This window comes from Danio aesculapii, chromosome 7 (genome assembly GCF_903798145.1).
Source record: "Danio aesculapii chromosome 7, fDanAes4.1, whole genome shotgun sequence".
In the NCBI taxonomy this organism is placed as follows: Eukaryota; Metazoa; Chordata; class Actinopteri; order Cypriniformes; family Danionidae; genus Danio; species Danio aesculapii.
The window spans coordinates 52646695-52670699 of NC_079441.1; the positions used below are offsets into that span (position 1 = coordinate 52646695).

General features: G+C 39.5%; 1 protein-coding gene across 1 annotated transcript in view; it reads right to left on the reverse strand.

The window, feature by feature from the left end:
* Window positions 1-774: 774 nt before the first annotated feature.
* Window positions 775-24005, reverse strand: part of cdh15 (cadherin 15, type 1, M-cadherin (myotubule)) — a 46040-nt gene continuing 22809 nt past the window's right edge. The window contains exons 2-14 of the mRNA XM_056462155.1: window positions 21547-21687; window positions 20211-20366; window positions 17896-18040; window positions 17463-17644; window positions 17252-17380; window positions 16970-17149; window positions 13674-13912; window positions 13423-13565; window positions 13062-13295; window positions 8037-8276; window positions 7763-7908; window positions 6252-6446; window positions 775-3679 (exon numbers count right to left, since the gene is read on the reverse strand). Of these exons, the coding sequence (XP_056318130.1) occupies window positions 3479-3679; window positions 6252-6446; window positions 7763-7908; window positions 8037-8276; window positions 13062-13295; window positions 13423-13565; window positions 13674-13912; window positions 16970-17149; window positions 17252-17380; window positions 17463-17644; window positions 17896-18040; window positions 20211-20366; window positions 21547-21687 (2331 nt within the window). The 3' untranslated portion in view covers window positions 775-3478. The remainder of the gene's footprint in view (window positions 3680-6251; window positions 6447-7762; window positions 7909-8036; window positions 8277-13061; window positions 13296-13422; window positions 13566-13673; window positions 13913-16969; window positions 17150-17251; window positions 17381-17462; window positions 17645-17895; window positions 18041-20210; window positions 20367-21546; window positions 21688-24005) is intronic.

The window sequence follows — 24005 nt, forward strand, 5'->3', positions numbered from 1 at the left end:
AGCTACACCGTGCAACCATTTTGATATTTTATTCAAAACTAAAGACAATGCAGCATTTCACAAATTCATATGAAATAAATATTAAAAAACGAAACCATGAAGTTCAAAATTGAAACACAATCATCACAGGCATTATGAAAAACCTTCCAGAGCAAGGCAAAACATACAGTATATACATTTATAAGCACCACTCATTTGGCATACTGATAATATTCTGAATATAAAATTAATACTAAGATTAAGGCTCCTTCAATGTCTTGGGTTTACTTTTGAGGTTAAATAGCATTTTAAGCAAAAGTACAAGCAAATATATTACACAATATACTAGTCATATATATATTTATATATATAAAAAAAGATCAAAACTTCAGTAATTTTATCAAACAATATAAAATATAAACATTCCTGAACAATCAGTGAGTTTTTAGTTAAAAGCAATGTGACTTTCTTCCATTAAAGCACATTAGAAAATGAGTAGCAGAATTTCCAAGCTGTTCTTCTCCTCACATCAAGAGCATATCGAAGAGGTTTTCAAAAAGACAAATAAAAATCAACACAAAACTAGACTGCGACACATCCACAGTTGATCTAGTCTATTATTGCTTGTTTGCAAGGACGTGGCAGACGCACAAACACAAGAATTTAGCGTTTAATTATTTATAAGAGTTCGATTGTATATATGTATATATATATATATATATATATATATATATATATATATATATATATATATATATATATATATATATATATATATATATATATATAAGATACATCATTCATTTTCCTTTGGCTTAGTCCCTTTATTCATCAGGGGTTGCCACAGTGGAATGAACCACCAGCGACCTTCTTGCTGTGAGGTGACAGTGCTAACCACTAAGCCACCGTGTCGCCTATAAAAGAAACATTTAGTCAAATTGATTACATTTCAGCCCCTCCATTGATAATCTGTTCACCCAAAATACATTTAATAATATCTAATCTTTTCTGTTTCAGCAAATATAAATTGATCCTACCTGCTTGTTGTGTGAGAACAAACTTCATTGGATCTTATGGAGTTTCAGACATGTTGGCGTGACACAAAATGACCTTCATTTGTTAGCGCGCCCTATTTGGAATATTAATTTTTGGCCTAAAATGACTGATTGTTCAAAACATATGCCATTATTTGCTTTAATTCTTGTGTTTCCTGTAAATCACAAGGCTTTTTGATTAAGTAGTTAATTCTCATAAGTTTGTATGATCCCATTTGAGTATTTTAGCATAATTTGCTCATTCCCCAGTGAGGGTTGGGTTTAGGGGTGGGGTTTGGAGGCACACATACTTTTAAAAACATGTTTGTTTGTTTTTTGTATGAATAAAACCATATGAATTTGTATGAATTATCCACATTTTAAACAATACATAAAATAATTACTTTTACAATTTTCTGGTGAGATCAGGCTTGAAAATACAAACAAATCGTGTATGGTTTTATTTTTATTTTATTTTTATTTTTTTTAACAAAAATTACTAGACTCGAGGGAAAGGTTAAGTAAGGTTGAGCTAATGTGACCTAATCTAAGTGCTGTGAACATTGTTTGGTGATCAGTGACGTCTGTGAAAAAAAGTCAAAATCAATATATTATTATTATTATTATTATTATTATTATTATTATATCTTGAGAAGATTTTGGAGGTTAAATTGTTAAATTTATTCATTCATTCATTTTCTTTTTTTGGCTTAGTCCCTTTATTAATCAGGGGTCGCCACCTTGAAATGAACCGCCAACTTATCCAGCACATGTTTTACGCAGCGGATGCCCTTCTCTGGGAAACATCCATACACACTCATTCACACACATACACCACTGACAATTTAGCCTACCCAATTCACCTGTACCGCATGTCTTTGGAGTGTATGGGGAAACCGGAGCACCCGGAAGAAACCCACGCGAACACAGGGAGAACATGCAAACTCCACACAGAAACGCCAACTGACCCAGCTGAGGCTCAAATCAGCGACCTTCTTGCTGTGAGACGACACCACTACCTACTGTGCCACTGCGTCGCCCTTTGTTCAATTTAAATCGATCTATTTATTATTATACATTTGTTTTATTATTAATAGTTTCGTTTGTAATCTCAAGTGCTTGCATTTTGGGTGAACAGTCTTTCTCGGGAAGGACAGAAATCATACAGATTTTAATAAAAGTGTGTTTACATATGTCCCATGGACAAAGGCTTACTGTTTTTGAAATGACATAAGGCTTGAGTGTATATGGAGTTTTGACCCAATGGCATTGCCTTCAAGATTCAAAATAAAATCATTGTCATTCACATCATAAAATGACCATTTGTCAAATGCTTTTAGCCATTTCAGGATACTTCATAATTATTTTTTACGGGGGGGTTTCATTTTTTATTGTGATAGGACAGTATTGGAAGCAGAGAGAGGGGAAGGATTGGCTTAGGACCTTGAGCTGGGAACCGAACTTGGTGCTATATGTCGGCGCACTTAACCACTAGGCTATTGGTGCCGACTGGATACTCTGCAGTGTTTCTCAACCACGTTCCTGGAGGACTACCCGCACTGCAGGTTTTGGATGTCTCCTTTGTCTGTTACACCATTACAGGTCTTTCAGTCTCTGCTAATGAGCTGATGATCTGAATCAGGTGACATGGTAAATATGGAGAGCTGGTGGTCCTCCAGGAACATAGTTGAGAAACACTGATCTAAATGATAATACTTTTACTCCTTGTATTTCCAAGTGGTTTCATTTATGTCCCATAGATGTATATAGATACATTTTAAGGGTTAAATCATGTAGAAATCACTCTTAAATTTAATTCAACAATTGTAGGTTTCCACTTATTAGTGTTGAATTAAAAATTCCAAAGTGCTTTGGTGTCTCCAACAACAAACTTGTCTCTATGCTTCTGGATGCATCATATATACTTCTCACAATTTGTTATAAAGAAGAACAGCTTTGAAATTGAGCAAAATATAAAACCGGTTTTAAGGATTCTAGAAAGTCATATGGGTTTAAAATCATGGGTATGCCTGAATAAGTACATCATTTCTGCTGAAATTTGCTTTCCGTTTACCCCTCATGTATTGGTCATCAGCTAAAATAATCCCTCAAGAACGTGACACGTTTTTTTTTTTTTTTTTACAAACAAGGCATCTCTTTTTGCACCATAACTAATTAGTATTCACTAACACACACTTCTTTCCCCCAGTTGGTGCTTTCACGGCCCACAGAAAGCACCTGTCACATCAGCATGTGGAAACAGTTCACTGATCCGTGAAGGAAAGGGAAAGAGACAATATGTTTGTGGTCTCTCTTTTTTGACACCGATGACCTTTAGCAAAACCGTATCACTAGGGAACAGAGAAAGCCCTTCTGTTTTCTATAATATCAATTATGTAAAAGCTCTCCTCATCCTGAGATTTGAAGGACATGCGAGCAGGAGAGTATCTGAACGAGTCTTGCGTCTAACGTGGGTCGTACATGTTGGCTAGTTTTTTAAAGCGAGGGCCCCAGTCATTGAGGTAGTCGTAGTCCTGGTCTCCATCCGAGCCTGTGGAAGCGATGGAGCTCAGGCTGCCTGCTACTGACCCATCACCCTCATAGTCATAAATCAGAGCTGTGTCGTATGGTGGGACGTTCGGGTCATTGTCAGCTGCGTCCAGGCCCTGTTGAAGGGAAGCACAAAACAAGCTCAAATGAAGAGTTCAGATGCAAAATCCTCTAGGTGCCACCTGATATTTTCTTCTAAAATTTGCATTTTTATCAGCCTCATGTGTTTATGTTCAGTTATTTCACTTTAAAAGCAATGAAAAGAAGCTATTCTTTCCCAAAAGTGAAGCCACTGATCCTACACAAAGGAACCTGAGGAAAAGGCTTCTTTTAGAATTTTGGAGGTTTGTGCATCTGAACTCTTCAAACACTGTAAAAATCCACAGCTCCACACAATTCCTTCATGTTGTCCCAACACAAATCAATTAAGTTCACTTAAGTGTTTTTACAAATTTAAGTGGATTGAACATAAGACAATTGAGTTGATTCAGCTCATTTTAAATAAGTAGTTTATACATCCAGGAATAAAAATATTTTTTTGAGTGAATATTTCATGCACTTACTATAGTATTTACAATGATTATGCATAATTACATGTAACTAACCTTAAACTTAACCCACATTCTAACCACAACCATATAGTATGTACATAATTAATAATATTCAGTAGTTAAATGAATAGTTACACTGTAACAACGTCACCTTAAAAAAGTAAAACTAAAAAAAGTACAAAAAAGCCTCTGACCCCATACTCCCAGAGCACCCTTCATAGAATGCCACGAGAGACACGGTCAAATGCGTTCTCCAAGTCCACAAAACACATGTGGACTGGTTGGGCATACTCCCATGAACCCTCAAGCACCCTGGTGGGGGTATAGAGCTGGTCCAGTGTACCACGGCCTGAACGAAAACCGCATTGTTCTTCCTGGATCCTTGGTTCAACCATCGGCCAGATCCTCCTCCCCAGTACCCTGGCATAGACTTTTCCCAGGTGGCTGAAGAGTGTAATCCCCCTATAATTGGAGCACACCCTCCGGTCTCCCTTCTTAAAAATGGGAACCACCACCCCAGCTGCCCAGTCCAGAGGTACTGTCCCCAACCTCCATGCGATACTGTAGAGACGTGTCAGTGAAGACAGCCCCACAATATCCAGAGACCTAAGATACACAGGGTGAATCTCATCCACTCCAGCTGCTTTGCCACTGCGGAGCTCTCATCATATAGATATGCCTATAACATATCCATAATACACTGTGATGCAGCCTGGTCAAATCATATTGGTTTCATTTTAATCAAGCCGAGACCACCTCATTTAGGCGATCTCGTCCAATTGTTCTGACGCAGAGTCGAGCGCAATTGCTGGATTCACATATGCCAAACAAACCACGCTAACTGGGGAAACTAGACAGGTTCCGAAACAAAAGTCTAGGTGTGAAAGCATCCTAAGGGTGCGTTTACTCTCACATGACTTGTTTTAGCTCTTTTGGTCAGTTTAGAAACTTTGCCATGTGAAATCGAACCGCATCAAGAACAAAGAGCAACATTGTAACAATTCACTGGGGCAGTTTGCTGCTGAGTGTGAAGTGGCTGGGATGAGAATCAGCACCTCCAAGTTCGAGGCCATGGTGCTCCACCGGAAAAAGGTGGCTTGCCAGCTCCAGGTTGGAGGAAAGTCCTTACCTTAGGTGTAGGAGTTCAAGTATCATGGGGTTTTGTTCACGAGTGAGGGAAGGATGGAACGTGAGATTGACTGGTGGACTGGTGCAGCGGTAATGCGGTCGATGTACCGGTCCGTTGTGGTAAAAAAAAAGCTGAGCCGAAAAGCAAAGCTCTCGATTTACCGATCAATCTACGTTCCTACTTTCACCTATGGACAAAGGACAAGATCTCGGATACAAGAGGCCGAAATGAGTTTCCTTCGCAGAGTGGTAGGGCGCACTCTTATGGATAGGGTGAGGAGATCTGTCACCCGGGAGGAGCTCGGAGAAGAGCTGCTGCTCCTCAACATTGAGAGAAGTCAGCTGAGGTGGCTCGGGCATTTGTTTCGGATGCCTCCTGGACACCTACCTAGGGAGATGTTCCGGGCATGTCCCACCGGGAGGAGGCCTCGGGGAAGACCCAGGACACGCTGGAGGGACTATGTCTCTCAGCTGGCCTGGGAGCGCCTCGGGATCCCCCCGGAGGAGCTGGAGGAAGTGTCTGGGGAGAGGGAAGTCTGGGGTTCTCTCCTAAGACTGCTGCCCCTGCGACCCGGCCCAGGAAAAGCGGTAGAAAATGAATGAATGGATGAATGAATATATGAAGAGATAATTATGAGTAGGGCGGAATGTCGGTACCGGTAAATGTGCGTTTCATGTCAAATACGAAAGTGAAAGGATGTTAACTATTTACGAAAGCTGTTTATCTTACTGATTTTAGCCATTCACTTTTTTAGAGATTCCAGCACAGTTAAAATAGCACTAAGGAATGATAATCAATAAATGATAAAATGTTACGATAAATAACAAAAATTTGCTGGACTATGTACTGTATGTAAAATAGTTTGGTTTATGATTGGCATGATCTCAGCATTCCATCACTTTAAATATTATTTATTGAAATTTTTTTTATCCTGATTAAATTTAATGTTAACATGCTTACAACAACAACAGCTGCAACATGAATTCTTATTAAGAAAACTTTGCTTACAACATTGATGAAATCTTCTATGTCAGTTGGGTCTCCAGGGGGTTTGCGTGGATATGTAGGAGAAGGCAGGTAATGGGGCGCATCTTTCCTTTGAGGTTGTTTTCCTCTGGGCAAACCACAGTCTTGTGGGAAAAATGAAGCTGGGGCAGGGAGAATGTCACTGGGGCTCCTCAGAAAATCAATGTTAAATGCCTCCTGTTGAACAGAAACAGCTTTAGGTATTTCCAACCCATTTCACCTCTAAGCAAATATGAACCCAACCGACATTCAACATGTTAAACACAATTTTTTTGCATGTATTTAGTGTGATAAAAGGTCATATACATCTGTCAACTTTATCAGGCTATAGAAGGATCCATGTGTCATCCAGAGGAAATCCCTAGGACAAATTTAACTCTTTGACTCAGACAGGAGCTATGTTTAATGCTTGTTACATGATGAACTGAATACTGCTGCATTTGACCTCACCACACACCATGTAGGCTCTATACTTTTGTTTGTCATCGGCGGTTAAAAGCTAGCTTAGAGCAGTATCTGCTGTTAAAAACTAGCCCAGAGCATCATCAGCTGTTGAAAACTAGCCTAAAGCATAATCTGCTGTTAAAAACTAGTCTAGAGGGTCATCAGCTGTTAAAAACTAGCATAGAGTGCCATAGCCTAGCATGTCATCAACTTTTAAAAACTAGCTTAGAGCAGTATCTGCTGTAAAAAACTAGCCTAGAGCACCATCAGCTGTTACAAACTAGCATGGAGCACAATCTGCTGTTAAAAACAAGCCTAAAGTGCCTTCTGCCTTTAAAAACTAGTCTAGAGCTCCATAAGCTGTTAAAACTAGCCTAGAGGGTCATCGGCTGTTTAAAAACAAGCCTAGAGGGTCTTTGGCTGTTAAAAACTAGCATAGAGCACCATACCCTAGTGTGTCATCGGCTGTTAAAAGCTAGTTTAGAGCAGTATCTGCTGTTAAAAACTAGCATAGAGCACTGTAAGCTGTTAAAAACTAGCCTAGAGTGTCATCAGCTGTTAAAACTACCCCAGAGCACCATCGACTGTTAAAAGCTAGCTTAGAGTGCTATCTGCTATTAAAAACTTGCATAGAGCATTTTAAGCTGTTGAAAACAATCCTAGAGCACCACCAGCTGTTTTAAACTAGCCTAGAGTGCCTTATGCCTTTAAAAACTAGCCTAGAGGGCTATCAGCTGTTTAAAAACTATTCTAGAGCACAATCTACTGTTTAAAAACTAGCATAGAGCACTATCAGCTGTTAAAACTAGCCCAATCTGCTGTTTAAAAACTAGCCTACAGCACCTTCTGCCCTTAAAAACTAACCTAGAGGGTCATCGGCTGTTAAAAACTAGCCTAGAGTACTATTTGTCGTTAAAAACTAGCCTAAAGGGTCATCGGCTAATTGAGTGAGAATAGCGATGCAGTTTGAAAATCTCAGAATAGTTGCAAATACATTTCTCAAACATTTTTCACCATAGCTTTAATGAATGTGGTGTCAATTCTCTTACCTCATCTTCTTCTCCGCCTCCCTGCTCATCATAATGAAAGACGTTGTCTCGGATGTCGTCGTCAGATGCTCCGACCAGCAGACCTCCTCCTTTTTTAATGTTCTGACTTGTGCAGCTCCTCACAGCCACAGTGAGAAGAAGAAGAACTGAAAAGAAGCTAGTTTTATTATAGTAAAAATCAAGCACAATCTGTGACTTCTGTGATATTTTAAATGAACGGCATGTTGTGTAAATGGTATTAGTGTGTATTTGATTGAATTTGTTGTTTACTTACCTAACAGAAGAGCAATGCATCCTATTATAATCATAAGGGCAATGAAGCTAATTCCGATTTTGGAGTCAAAGATGGCTGCTGTGATGCTCTTGCAGTCACCAAAACTGTCACAGGGACATACAGTTACGTTGACCAGAGCACTGGAGTAAAGGGAAGGGGAGCCTGAGTCTGATACAACCACAGGAATAGAGAATTCCCCTCTCTCTATGTCTACCAAAGGCTGGAGAACTGCATGCGTCTCTGTTAACAGAAGTAAAAAGAAAAACAAAAGGTCTTAGAAAGTAAGCAATATCAACTATCTCTTAAGCAGAGGTAGACATTACTGTTCTTGGAAGGTTACTCCTGCGGCATCCCACTTTTTTAAACAATGGTGAACACCCTGAACACCTTAATTAAGTTCTTTGGGTGCTTTTGATAAGGGTAAGAACTAAAGAATAGTAGCCCACTTCTCTACACAACTTTGCTCCAACCAATATCAAACATACAAGAACAAGATTATTAAGGTCTTTTTAATTATTTATGAATTATGAGCAGTTGAGTTTGATTAGGACTGGTCCTAACTTTCCAAGAACCAAACATTGCATTCCATTCAGAGGAGCTCATCCTTATGCTCTTATCCAGGGGTCTCAAACTCAATTCCTGGAGGGCCGCAGCTCTGCAGATTTGAGCTCCAATCACCTCTAAATCACACCTGCTTAACAGTGACTAGTAGTCTTGAACACCTTGATTAGTTGGATCAGCTGTGTTTGATTAGGTATGGAGCAAAACTGTGCAGAGTTGTGGCTCTCCAGGAATTGAGGTTGAGACGCATGCCCTAATCCCTTCGATATGGTTTACCCTATGGAGTGACAGCTTCTAAATCATGAGTCTCAAATTGGATTTCTGGAGGGCCGCAGGTTTGCACAGTTTTGCTCCAACCCTAATTAAGCACAGCTGATCCAACTAATCAAGGTGTTCGAGACTCTTTTGAATAGAGAATCTCCAGGAATTGAGTTTGAGAACAATGTTCTAAAGCAATAGGGCAGTTGTGCTTAACCTTGTTCCTGGAGATCTACCTTCCAGAAGAGTTCAGCTCCAACCCTGATCAAACACACCTGAACCAATTAATTAGGACCTGAACAGCACTTGATAATTACAAGCAGGTGTGTTTGATATATGTTACATCTCAAATCTGCTAGAAGGTAGATCTCCAGGAAGAAGGTCATCCCTAAATTAGGGCATAGGAATGAGGCCTTCCAAATGCAATAGTGTGTGTGATACCAAACAACTTCCCTCCACAAGGGATCATAGGGCCCCAAATTGTCTACCATTGCCATCAATAAATTCCTTCATTTCAAAGAGCCCTTCGAAGTAGACAGAAGCTGTGTCCCAAATCGCATACTTATGCACTATTCTTTGCCATTTTGTAGTATAAAGAGTATAAGTAGTGCGTTCACACTGAAAACTCTAAAAATAATAAGTGCACTTTAATTACCCGGATGATGCACTCATACAGCCGATAAAATTAAGTGTGGAATGATGGACACTTTACACACTCAACAACCGAAGGTTTGCTCACGTAGTGGAAGGGGCGGAGCTATCACATGTTGGATAACTTTATTTATTTTGGATGGTGAAAGCAAAATTTTCCTACGAGATTGAGTATAGCGCCTCCAGGTGGTGAATGCGGTTATACTTATGGCAGGTATTATTTGATAGTTTGGTCATTTATTTAACTGATTTGACCACCGTCAAATGTCATCAGGGAAACGGTTTGAATTTCTGCTTAGTAAAAAAACATTATTGTTCCATTTGGGACAACACTACATTCATATACTATGCTGTTGAGTGTGTAAGTGCAAAAGTACGTAGTGCATGAGTGCATAGTGTGCAGTGTGCCATTTGAGAAGGAGCTAGAGTTAAGCACTTTTGTTTAGAATGACACTGCTCTATGACAGGTGTCCCCATACTCTGTCTTGTAGGGCTGGTGTCCTGCAGAATTTACTTCCAACCTTACTCAAACACACCTGAACAAGATAATCAAGGTCTTCAGCCGCAGTCACACTGCTCTTTTCTCCCCATAGACTTCCATTCATACGCAGGCAAATGTGGCAGACGAGAAATGCAAGCTCATGCGAGTTTCGTAGTTCGCTATGTTGGAAAGTTCAAGCTTGGTGAACTGCAAAATTGCATCATGTGACTGTGTGAGACCAATCTAAGATCAAATCATGACCTCTCAGTACAGAAATGTATTATATAAATATATAAGAAATTCTAATCGTCTTGTTTAATCCCAACCCTATTCGCAGCATCATTCGACAGAATTTCACAAGCTCAAACTCTAATGTGACCTCGGCATTACTAGGAATACTTGAAACTGCCATGCAGGTGTGTTAAGGCAAGTTAGAGCTAACATCTGCTGGAAATCGGTGCTCCATGATCAAGTTTAGTGACCCCTGCTCTAAAACAATGGTTCTTAGCTCTGTCCCTCAATGTCCAATTTACCCGAGTTTACTCATGTTCAGAGTATGGCTGTGTGAAACAAAACTCTACATCCACCAAACACGTTTCTTACACTCCATCTTACAAGGTGTCACGGTCACCAGCGATCCAGCCTGTGCAGATCACTGGTATACACACGGATAGCTAACGGACTACAAATCAGCCACACTCACACAGGCAGAGGATTGTCAAAGACTGATTACAAGGACTATAAAGACAGCACACACGCACACATTGTGGCTGAGTCTTGTTTATCCGTGTAACATTATGGCGCGTTTTCCTTTCCTTGTCCTGCCATGTACCGATCTTTGATTAGTTTTGTTTGTTTGTTTACAATGCCTGCTGCCTGTCTGTAGTAACCTATCGCCTGTTATTCGACCACGACTCTCTATTCTCAGTGTACATCTGTTTGCTCCTGATTGTGACTGCTGCTTGCCCTGACCATTCTCAAGAAACCTGTATATGGATCTGCACCGCCTTTCTCAGCGTCCAGTTCACATTACAGAAGGACTCAAAAAGGTAAACTTTGTTTACTTATAAATGTACCAAAAATAACTACTTGCACTACTTACATTTTCAACCTTAAACACCTCTTTTGCACAATATCTTTCACAACACTGTTTTTATTTTACATAAAGAATCTATAGTCTCTTTTAGGTTGTGTATAGTTAACTTATTATAGTATACTTATACTTAGATTGTCACTCTAATATGTTAGTATGTATAGGTTTTAAAATTTGCTCTTACGTCCAGTTTTGTGTTTACATTTAAGATTATTTATGTAGCAATGTGGTCCTGTGAGACACAACATTTCGTTCCACTGTATGTCCTCACATGTAGTGAAATAACAATAAAGCTCAACTTGACTTGACAAGCATGTCTATAAACAGCATAACCCGGTCTGTATCTGCACTTGGATTCTTGACTACTCTAACCCTTTAACTTGAACCTTTAAGAGTTTATTTTCTGACCAATATCTTTGGTTAAGCTATTTTCCTTTAATAATAACTTATACAAAGGTTCAATCAGGCAGTTACTATTCCCGATAAAGGGTCAATCAAGACTTCCTCAATCAACCAGTTCAACCAGAATGTCCATGCTGATCAACTAGCTTGACTATGATGAGGCACCAGCAATATTACCAGAAAAATCAGCCTCAGCATGAACTTTCACACTAGCCTAAGCCAGTGATTTCCAACCCTTGTCTTGGGGAAGCTCTGCACATTTTATGTCAGACTTTTGAATCTACTCATCAAGTTGTTAGAAAACACCTGGGGCCTCATGTATCAACGCTACGTACGCACAAAAACTTTGCGGACGCCAGATTTCATGCTCACGTTTGGATTTACCAACGATGAAATGAACGTGAGAATGTGCGTTGGTCCACACCAACTTCATGTCTGGCGTACGTGCATTTCTTTTGTGTGTTTGTTTTATTTCCATTGGTGACTCCTAAAGGCAACTGTTAAATTGCACACTACAAAGTATCTTTGAGCCGTGCAATGGCAGCTGTATGGGACGGGATCATCCGCATGTCTAGCAGGTATATAAGGTTTCCATATCATGCAGTAGACCAGCCAAACATTAAAGCGCAATTTGCAGTGATCGCCGGTTTTTCCAGTGTAATCGGAACGATCGACTGCACGCACATTGCTATAAAGATACCATCTGAAGATGAATTTGCAAATGTGAATCGGAAACATTTCCATTCAATAAATGTGCAAAAAATATGTGATGCTCAAATGCAACACAATACACACACTTATTAATGATTCCTACTTGTCTTCCTCCTGATGAAGAGTAGGAAAAATCTGATATGTAATGGGGGAAAAAGAACATTGAGTTCATCAGATGCTAAATTCGAACCGAGTTCATGATTGATAGTGTCAAAACATGTTGCCATGTACTTTACATGCTACACCACTCACGCTGCTGAAATGCACTCTCTTTAGTTATTTTGTCTGTCAATCAAACGGGACACTACAAAATTTTACACCCATACATCGCACTATTTCTTTTTTAATTCCTTCACAGTGCGATGTTCAGACCCACTGCGTTAACCGCGTCAGCTAAACTCTCCCACTCTATTTTTTTCTTTTGTGATTAATTCTGGAGGACAAACTTGCAAATAACACAGTTTATCTTTGGTCTACCACCGAAAGGAGCACCTCCAATTTACATTCTGTTCAAAGTTACTCTTTTTGTTTGCTTTTGCCATTGCTTTTTCATTTGGTTTTGCCAAACTAGAGTCATTACCATATTTATTAGGAGGAGGAGGCAGGTAGGGGTTTTGCGCTCGTGCACGTGCGCTCAGTTTTACGTAAATTCGAATGTACAAAGAGAATATGCAAATTTTTACTGCTTACGCACATTTACAGCTTTGTCCGTACGCAATGTTTTAGTATGAATTCCACGCAAGTCTTCGTACATGAGGCCCCTGAAATGGGTGTGTTGGACAAGTGAGAGGTCCATAAAGCAGTACCATTGGGGGTACACCAGAGCCAGAGTTATACATATAATTTGTTTGTGGTTTAAATGTTTTACCATTAAGAGTTATGATAGTCCAGTTGGCAGCAATATTTTGATCAGCAATGCCAAAAGAAAACGGGTCAGCTTGCGGGGACATGTCTTCATCCAAGGCACTAAGCAGCAGGCCCAGTTTATCTCGGTCCCAGTTACTGCACACAGTCCCACTCTGGGGTATCAGCAACGGTGGATAATCATTGGTTTCCCACAGATTGACCTCCAGGGTAGCTGTTGCAGAGATGCCATCAGCATCTGGGGAGAGATGACTGATCACTATTTCAATCCAAACAAAGCCACACTGATTATTTTGTGACAGAGTAATCTGTCAGTTGTTTTATTTAGCTTAGATCATTTTGGTTTTCAGGTCCGAGTTGCTTACCTTGATCTGTGACTTTCACAACAGCAGAATATATGTTGTTCTTGACATAGGGAGACCGTATTTTGAAAGTTTTTTTGGCCATGATTTGTCCAGTTGAATGATCAATAGCAAGCCACTCATCAGGATCCTGAATGATTTCAAACCTGAACAAAAACACACAACATTTGATGTATGTTAGGATTGTATGTTTTTCTTCACAAGGATACACAAAGATTAACATTTCCTTTATGGCTTCATGAAATGCGCCTCACCTTAGGTTGGCATTGTCTGGATCATGAGCGATATCAGAGACCAGGACCGTGCCGGGAACAACAGACTCAGGAACAGTGACTTTAATGGGGTTTTTATAGAAGATCGGAGCCTCGTTTTCATTTATCACTCTGATGGTGACTGTAGCACTGTGTACTTGCTCGTAAGGGGATTTAAGTTTGACTTCATTCTCCGCTTTTACAATGAGCTTGTACTCTGCTTGGGATTCATAGTCTAGTGACTGGAAATAAAAAAAGAGCAGAGAATTTGTATTTAGAAAAGTAGCATGTAATGAATAAATAATGAATGAATAAACATACTTTTCTTAAATTGGGAAAAAGGAAGTGTAAAAAACTCAAATGGAACGTCCGATCCTGAAATGTTGATTTATGGCCTAATAATGTCCCTTAAGGGTGGTTTATACTTTTGTGTGGAGTGATCACCTTGACCCACGGGGTTTGTCTTGCACCTAGGCATGCGCATTTATACTTCTGCATGCTGGTTGTGTTGCTCTGCAATACCACTTCTGAAGCACTAGCTGGCAGTAGGTTGTTGTGTTCAGCTGTATCAAATTTCTTCACGGGTGTTTTGTTTTATCTGACTGATACCTTCTCATACAAGTAGATAAAACTCGCTCATTCAGAGAAGGGAACCGGCGTACGTGCAACAACTTTAATCCATCTACCAAGCCGACCAATCACAGACCTTGTGCTATTCATCGTTGTGACTTGTAGTTAAATTTTTTGAGAGGTGGGCATCAGCATTGGCGTCAGTCACAGCGAGGCCTATATGACCGTGCGAAGGCTTCACCAGACCATAGGCGTGCGCTTGACACAGAAGTATAAATCAGTCTTTAGGTTGCATACATATACAGTATATAGTAGTAAAAAAATGTTTTATCTAAAGAAATAGAAAATTTTTCATTAATAAAATTGCTATGAAAAGAAAAGTGAAGATTGAAGAAGCTTTTAGATGTCATATATTTGATTTATTTTCGTGAACAGAAGACTTTCACTGCTATCATTCTGCATTTCTACATTTTTTGCAAAAAAATTATAAATTGTTGTAGAAAAATGGATGAAATGTGGCTAAGTTGTTAGCACGGTTGCCTCACAGCAAGAAGGTCATTGGTTCAAGTTTCCTTCGGCTGATCCGGTTTCCCTCACAATCCAAAGGCATGCGGTGTGGGTGAGTTGTATAAACTAAATTGGCCATAGTGTGTGAATAGGAGATTGTGTTTGTGTTGCAGCAGGAAGAGTATCCACTGTGTAAAACATATGCCAGAGTAACTGACAGTTTATTCCACTTTGGTGACCCCTGATAAAGCAGGGAATAAGCTGAAGGAAAGTGAGTAAGTGACATATTACCTTGGATATGCCTGTGTTTTGTTCTATTTCTGATTGAACCACTAAGGGCATATTTTATGAGGATGTTTTTGGTATTTTTCTAGACTTTTGAACCTTGATGTATATGGAGGATGCGGGAGCTCTCAGATTTTACCTAAAATATCTTAATTTGTGTTGCAAAGACGAACAAAGATCCCAGGGGTTTGCAACGACATCTGGGTGTGTAATTAATAACATCATTTTCATTTTTGGTTAAACTAACACTTTATTTAGATATTTCACATAAAAGACTCTGATTCAACTGAAGACTTCAGTACAAAATAACACTGTCCAGTATTCGGTTTGGTCCCACTTTACAGTGCATCCGGAAAGCATCAGGTTGGATGGAAAGCGACGGTATACAGCCATTTTTAGATCTCTCCAGAGATGTTCAATATGATTTAGGTCTGGGCTCTGGCTGGGCCACTCAAGGACAAATTTGGGCGGTGTACTTTCGTACATTGTCCTGCTGGAAGATGAACTGTCGCCCCAGTCTGAGGTCAAGAGCATTCTGAAGCAGGTATTAGCAGGTATTCTGATAATGAGCTGTGCCTGGTTTTCTCCAAACGTAACGCCTGGCATTCACTCCAAAGAGTTCAATTTTAGTCTTATCAGACCAGAGAATGTTTTGTCTTATGGTCTGAGAGTCCTTCAGATGCCTTTTGGCAAATTCCAGGTGGGTAGTGGCTTCCGTCTGGCCGCTCTACCTAACAAGCCTAATTGGTGGATTGCTGCACAGATGGTTGTCCTTCTGTAAGGTTCTCCTCTCTCCACAGAAGAAGGCTGGAGCTCAGACAGAGTGACCATCGGGTTATTGATCACCCCCCTGACTAAGGCCCTTCTCCCCTGATCACTCAGCTTAGATGGCCGGCCAGCTCTAGAAAGAATCCTGGTGGTTCCAAACATCTTCTATTTATGGATGATGGAGGCCACTGTGCTCATTGGAACTTTCAGAGCAGCAGAAATGTTTCTGTAACCTCCCCCAGCTTTGTGCCTCGAGACAATCCTGTCTCGGAAGTCTACAGACAATTTCTTTGTCTTCATGCTTGGTTTGTGCTTTGACATGCACTATCAATCCTGGGACCTTATATAGACAGGTATGTGCCTTTTCAAATCATGTCTAATCAACTGAATTTACCACAGGTGAACTCCAGTTAAGCTGCTGAAACATCTCAAGAATGATCAGTGGAAACAGAATGTACCTGAGCTCAATTTAGAGCTTCATGGTGAAGGCTGTGAATACTTATGTACATGTGATTTTTCAGGTTTTTCATTTTTAATAAATTTGCAACAATTTAAAAAATAATTTTTCACATTGTCATTATGGGGTACTGTGTGTAGAATTCTGAGGAAATGAATGAATTTAATCCATTTTGGAATAAGGCTGTAACATAAAAAATGTGGAAAAAGTGAAGCGCTATGAATACTTTCTGGATGCTTTCTTTCCCTAAATAATATGTACTTACACTGAAATTAATCATTTGTTACAATGCACTTATTGTGTAAATACATGTTGTGTACTTATTGTGTAAATGCATTGCATTGTACTTACACTCTCATAAATAAAGGTACAAGAGCTGTTACTGGTACCCCCAGCAGCCCCCCCAAGAGTGTATGATTGGTTAAATAACTGCATTAATTACTTTTGTAATTTTGCTCAGCTGAGCTGACCATCCCTTACACCTTAACCCACCCTTAAACCTATCCATACCACCAAACCTGTCCCTAGCCCTACCCATATCCCACCTCAAGAGGACCAAAAGTGCTCTGCAATACATTATAAACACAGTATTTTGTATGCAAGTACATTATTACTTAAGGCCACCTAATTTGAAGAAAGTTCATTGGTTTTGTTTTGTACCTTGTCTGCTGTCTATAATCCAATCATAGTCCTACATTCTCATTAATCTCACCTTAATTACAGAAATGATGCCTTGATTAGAGACGGGGTCTGTGCGGATAGCAAAGTGTCCTGAAGGATTTACAATGGTATACTTAATCCTCCAGTTATCTCCACCTCTCTGGTCCTTATCTGTCGCATTGACCCTGCCAACCTCCGCAATCTGCTTGTTCTCCATTGCATACATGTTGTACTGCAGACACAAAATAAAAACAAGAGCTCAAAAAACAACAACAACGACCAAATGAACACTTCAGATTGTGCATGTTTTCAATTGGTTTTTGATGTTACATACCGTAGTAGGCTGGAATTTGGGAGCGTGGTTGTTAATGTCAGAGATGTGAATGATGGCGCGGCTGCTAGAGGTTAAGCCCATTCCAGACATGTCAGCCACCTGCAGAGTCAGCCTGAAGGACTGCACCACCTGACAACACACCAGCGCATGTAACCGCCGTCACACCTAAGCCTTTGAAATCAATATTGTGCTCTGCGCTAAAATAACCTACATCTCTGTCTAGTCCCACGTCTCGTATGTAGATGACTCCGGTTTTGTTGTTGATGCCAAACATGGTTTTGTTGATGCCTCGTGGAGGGTCACACTCCTGCCAGGTGATGGAGTAACTTAGAGCGGCGTTATCAGTCAGAGGATCATCAGAGTCCACCGCGGTCACCTGCATCACTGATGTTCCTGATCACACACCAACACACAACCTTGATTAATAAAAATGCTGAGATGATTTCTAAGCTTCAACATATCACAGTATGTTTTGCAAAAATATACATACTTTATAACTACTAATGAACAGTTACAATCTTAATAATAGGCAGACAATAAGCTAGTAGTTATTGTCATGAATTGTGACCTAAACTAAAGTGTTACCCTTTTCATAATTTGATAATTTATTAATTTGCAATATTGTAAGTTTCTGATTATCTTACCTGGAACAGAGAATTCAGGAATGGTTCCAATGAACTCTTTTTGAGTAAACTCGGGCCTGTTGTCGTTCTGATCTAGAACGTAGATCTCGATAGTGGTGGGACTTTCCAGTCTCTCTCCACTTGGGGAAAGTGCAAAGGCCTTGAGCTGCAGATATTACACATTTGAGTTATTCACAAATACTTCTTGATTCAGTCTCTTGAAGTCCATTGTACAGTTGAAGTCAAAATTATAAAATTTGGGCTCATTCTGAATACATGCCCCCTATATACATTTCTGGAGAGTCCCAGGAGCTACGTTTTTTGCAGCTTTTGTTTTAGCGAATTCACCAGAGGCCGCTGTGTATGCTTTTTCAGATCTCAAATTTCTCTTGCGAGTGCCATTTGTGCCTGCTCTTCTCGCACAAAGGAATCTATAAAATCTAGAAAAGTAATCTAGACAATTGGGTAACAGTGGAAAAGCCGTTTACACGGAGGTAGGCAGTCAGATGGTAAGCGTGAAATGACACGGTGTCATACTGCCCGTAGCGTTCGTTTTAAAGGGCACCTATGGTAAAAAATCTACTTCTCAAGCTGTTTGGACAGACATATGTGCATGTATGGTGTATAGACTGTCATATTGGGGTGATATAAGCACACCCAGTGCTTTTTTTTCAATTTAACAACATAAAAAACGGTGGACCAATTGGAGCGGTTTTCAAACCGACCGCTACCTGACGTAGGAGTGCGGTCCCCCCACCCACCAAAATTGATTGACAGGCGCGTCATCATATCCTCAGTTTGTTGATTCATGTCCGCCATTTTCAGCGTGAGTCGAAGCAATATCACTAAAGGAACACCCTAGCTCTATTTTTAGATGTAGGGCTCATTGGGCTCAACACAAGAGCAATATTCTCCACATTATCACTCTAATCGGAATTATTGGTTGTATCTTAAGGTAGGTTTGCAAACATGTGTACTTCTCATTGAGTCTACCTTATACTTCAGCCGTTTGCATTTCTCGCGATCACAGAAGCTCCCTGTGATCTTAATTAGCATGCGTTTTAGAATCCTAAACATAGGTTTCTATCAGGGTACACTCAAGTCGACGGCTGGGCGCTGCGGACCGCTGCAGAAACCTATGTTTAGAATTCAAAAATGCGTGGCGCGACGATTCGGGACACATGTTTCTGCCGCGCTACAGAGAGTGTCTGGTGTGCCGTGTTGCGGCTTCAAGCGGCGCATCCGATGCCTCAGTCAAAGTTAATTCAGTGTGCGTGGTTATTAGTTTCTGTGTACAAGCTCGGCACTTGAAACCAGCACACAGTTGGCTGTAAAACTGTACAAAGACACAAATGATTTTGTACTCTCTGCTTGGTCTGTGTCAGAGTCGTACATGTACGACTGAATGGTGATCCTCTCTCTCGCCTTCTCCGTCTGCCTATCTGTTGCAAACGCAGAGCGGGTGAGCTCATGGCCCCGCCCCCTTGCTACGGTGGCGGGAAGCCGAAACTAATTTACATGTAAAGCAACACACCCATAAATCAGCGAACTGTGGACACGCCCCCAACATGACACTTTTTAACACATTATAATAAAAAAATCTGAATTGTGTTTTGAACTGAACCTAAACTGGCACACTTAGAAGAACCATAATATTAATATTAAATCATAAAAAAGAGGTAAACTATGTTCCCTTTAATGACGAAATGCAGCCATACGTATTTCTGGTTACATAATTTGCGATCTCCAGAAATGTATATACTGTAGGGCCATGTTTTCAAAATGTTTCAAGGGATTAAAACAATATTAAGGTTAATATTATTATTCCTCTTAAACAATATATATATTTTTAATAGTCTACAGAACAAACCACTGTTATACAATGACTTGCCAAAATCCCATAACTTGCTTAATTAATCTAGTCTTTAAATTGCTCTTTAAGCTGAATACTAGTATCTTGAAAAATGTCTAGTAAAATATTATTTACTGTCATCGTGGCAAAGATAAAACAATTCAGTTATTAGAAATGAGTTATTAAAATTAGTATGTTTCAAAATGTGTTAAAAACATCTTCTCTCTGTTAAACAGAAATTGGGGAAAAATATACAGGAGGGCTGATAATTCAGTAGGGATAATAATTCTGACTTCATCTGTAAATCTGGAATCTAATGTAAATAGCATTTAAACTGTAAAACCAACATCGATACAAAGAAGACTTGTGAGGTAAAATGAGTAGCAAATGATGGATATTATTCTATGTGATTTCTTGTAAAATACAGACATATTTGACTATTTTCACTTCAATGTCTTTCTGTACTTGACCTAAACATGCTTACTTTAAAACTCTTGTGCTTTTCTCTGTCCAGCGGCACTTTGCTCTTGATCCATCCTGTTTTATCATCAATTTCAAAGAGGCCTTTGGGGTCTTGATCAACACCAGGACCCTCCAGCATGTAGATCACCTCACCGGTGAAAATCTTGTCTGATTTAATCTGCAAGAGGTGCACATGGAAAATGTTAAAGCCATATGGTAAACATGTCTGATGTTTTAACAGATATTTGCCATGTAAAGGCCTTGCTAATCTAATACAAGTCATACTCTGTCATATTTTTATTTTAATGTTTTATGAGTTTTTCCCTCAGTCAGCCACTTACTTATGGTAATGATGTGGTTTGATTTGATGTGGTCGGCTTTGATTTACACCGTCTTCTACAATTTACATGTTAAAAACATTCCATGTGCTCTTGTGTTTTTTCAAAAGCTTTACATGCTGGTACTGAATGTTTTAAACAAGACTTTTGCATTTATACATAACCATGTTTTAAATCCATATATAAATTGTTAATTTCATTGTTGAAACCAGCATGAATCAATTACAAACCTGATTACATCATACAGCTATGGAGGCCCATTTCCGCCATTGACTTAATATCTTAAAATAATGACACATTTTCTCATAATAATGACTTGTTTTCTCGGCACAATGAGAACATACTTTCTCATAACAATGATTTAACATCTCGTAATAATCACACATTTTCTTTGATAAATAGATTGATAAAATAGGGTGTCCTCTATTTGCTGGACAAATGGTAGATAAAGTGTGAAGCTTTTAATCTGGTTCAGTCTGACTCAAGTCGAATCAAGTGATTCAAATCTTCAAGATCCGATTCCTTGAAATGAGCTAATAAATCCCTGATCGATCTTTCAACGTAGGTTAATCCCCTACAAGTGTAAGTCATTGGATAACATCAACTGTTAAACATTCTTCAAAATATCTTCTCTTATGTGCTGATCAGAAGAAACAAACTCGTGCTAGCAACTAAGGATGAGTAAAGGTTAAGTACGGTTTATGGAACTATTGTGGTATGTCAACTTGCAAATATCCAATCCAAGATCCATATCTGGAAGCTGGGAATATACAGAATAAACTACAAGCTGTCAATGTGACTTAGGGTGAATTCAGGACAATTTGGACATTGTTCCTTGGTCTTCTCAGTGGCAAAAAGTGTCCCAATTGATCTGAATTCTTTCTATGTAATCTGCAGTGTAGGCATCCTCAGAAATTTTGGATGAAAAATTAATACAGGAATAAAACTATGAAAAGTCTAAGTATAATCAAGTGAACTTCAGATCTTCAGTGAGCAGCTATTGGTGGTCTGATTATTCACCTGAACCAGATCTTCAGGGAGCTGCTTGCTGTTTTCTAGTACTCTGATTGGTGGGATGATCCAGTCTCTTTTCACTCTGTGCCTCCATGGGTTGAGCACTACTGGATTCGCATCACTCTGCTTCTGTCGACTGCTGCTGACCTGCAAGTGAACACACACACATACACACAGTACTGATCAATGCTCATGCTTTTCTGTGAGAGAATTCAAACAGACTGTACTTTTTTATTGAATCGCAATCAACATATTTGATTTTGTGTACAATCATGATTTTAAGTGTACATACAGTATATTTCATTTACATTTCACTTTTGTTGTTTTAGAGCTTCTATCAACGTATGTACAACCCCAAATCAGTAAAAAGTTGAGGGAGTATGGAAATAAAAAAAGGAAAGTAGTGATTTCCAAGTTTACTTTGACTTGTAAACGTTTACTATACTATGTTACTATGCTATTATTTCCAAACGAGTTTCTTATCATTATATTCCTATAATGTTGGGCTTTGGCATGTCTGACTGTTGTTGTAGGTTCACAGTATGTGGAGCTGATCTCTTTCATTGCGTCTCTAATGTGGAATCCATGGTGCACTTGAAGGTTTGAAAGGTGGCGTGACCTCAACCTTTAATCGGCCCATGGGGTCAGGGTGACCCCAATGGATGTTTCCTATTTTTATTATATCCGCTCGTTAAGAGTGACGTCACACGAATTGGCTTCTGGGTCCAGTCGCTCTATCAAACTGGGGAAACTCAACAAATAGTAATAATGAATGTTTACAAAGCGATGAAATAGTTTCGAAAATCATAATCACAATATATTTATATATCCATGTCTAATTTCAGATGTCCAGAAAGTGATTCATTTTTCATAAATTGTAAAATTGTGGTGTTTGTGATGCAGCAAGTTCAGAGACTGTTGTGTACACCATGATCTCAGGGGCATGAAACTCTCTCACTTATCATAAAAATCTTGAAGAGCCCCTATTATGGGTTTTTGAAAATGACCTTCCATGCAGTGTGTAACACAGCTCTAAATGAAGTGAAATATCCAGCTTAAATCTGAAAGTGCACCGTGTTTACCCCCACGTTTTTTCTTTTTTTAAATTCTTCACTTTCGCCAATTGGTGAAGTTTTTTCCTCGCCACTGTTGCCACTGGCTTGCATGGTTCGGGATCTGTAGAGCTGCGCATCGATGGATTGCTCTTCAGTGCTTGGACTCTCAGTAGTGATTATTAAACCACACTGAACTGAGCTAAACTGAACTGAATTTAAACACTGAAAACTGAACTACACTGTACCAATTTACTATGATCTTCTATGTGAAGCTGCTTTGACACAATCTTCATTGTAAAAGCGCTATACAAATAAAGGTGAATTGAATTGATTCATTTGAACCATTTAGAGTGGTTCAAATGAATCGTGGGGGTAACTGTTACATCCTGTCTCTCTTGTGTGTTTGTTTTCGTTATATGACCATCCCCATGTGCTCCTTTGTTTTAGTTCTCGCCATGTCATTATGTTCATCACCTTCACCTGTGTTCATCCCCTGTGTGTAATTATTATCATCATGTTACTATGTGTTTATACCCCTTAGTGTCATTCAGTCCTTGTCTGGTATTCTCTCTGTTGATGTCTGCTTTCACTCCATGTTCTTCCTGTGTTCATCCATGTAAGTAATTGTTAATAAATCTACGTGTTTTGATAATCCTGCGATCCTGTGCCTTTCTGTAGTGAACCCAGATTTTACAGTAACGAGTCTTTAGCTGTATTGGCGTGACATTGATACAAACTCAAGTCCCACTCATTTGTTGCACGCGCAGACCAGGGAAAATTGAAACCCCTAGCCACAAACCCTGTAGAAAGAAGTAGAAGACAAACACTGTAGCAGATCCCAGTTGAATCATGTTGTGAAGATGCTGTGCTATGAAGTGTAAAGGAAAGTTAGGGTTATTTTCCCCACCCAAAGATGAGGCTGCGAAGAGTCAGTGGTTGAAGTTTATTTTTTCAATAATACCTCATCATTATAGGCCCAGCCTTGTGCTGTGTTCCCCTCATTTTTCTGAAGAGTGCTTTTGCAATCTACATGCTTACAATGGGGGATTCATTGCCTATTTGTTAAAGGAAGGATCAGAAAAGACTATATGGGACTTTATCAGGGCTTGACACGAACGTTACAGTACACAGTTCATGGATCAGTTTCTTCCTCCATTTCACAAGTGTAAGTAAGTGTGATTAAAATGGTGCCTCCTTGTTTTCTCTAACTTGCAAATTATGTATTTAATTGTGTTTTGTTACTTGTAACCACTCCATGTGGCTTGTACTGTATCTGGTTAACTCTTTGTATTCTTATATCGCGTCTAAATCTATGTTGAAAGCCGCTTGAGTTTACGGCTATGGGCCGTCAGCTGTTCTTACACATGTGCGGCGGTCAAGTTTCAAAATAGTTCAGCTTTTGCCACTGTG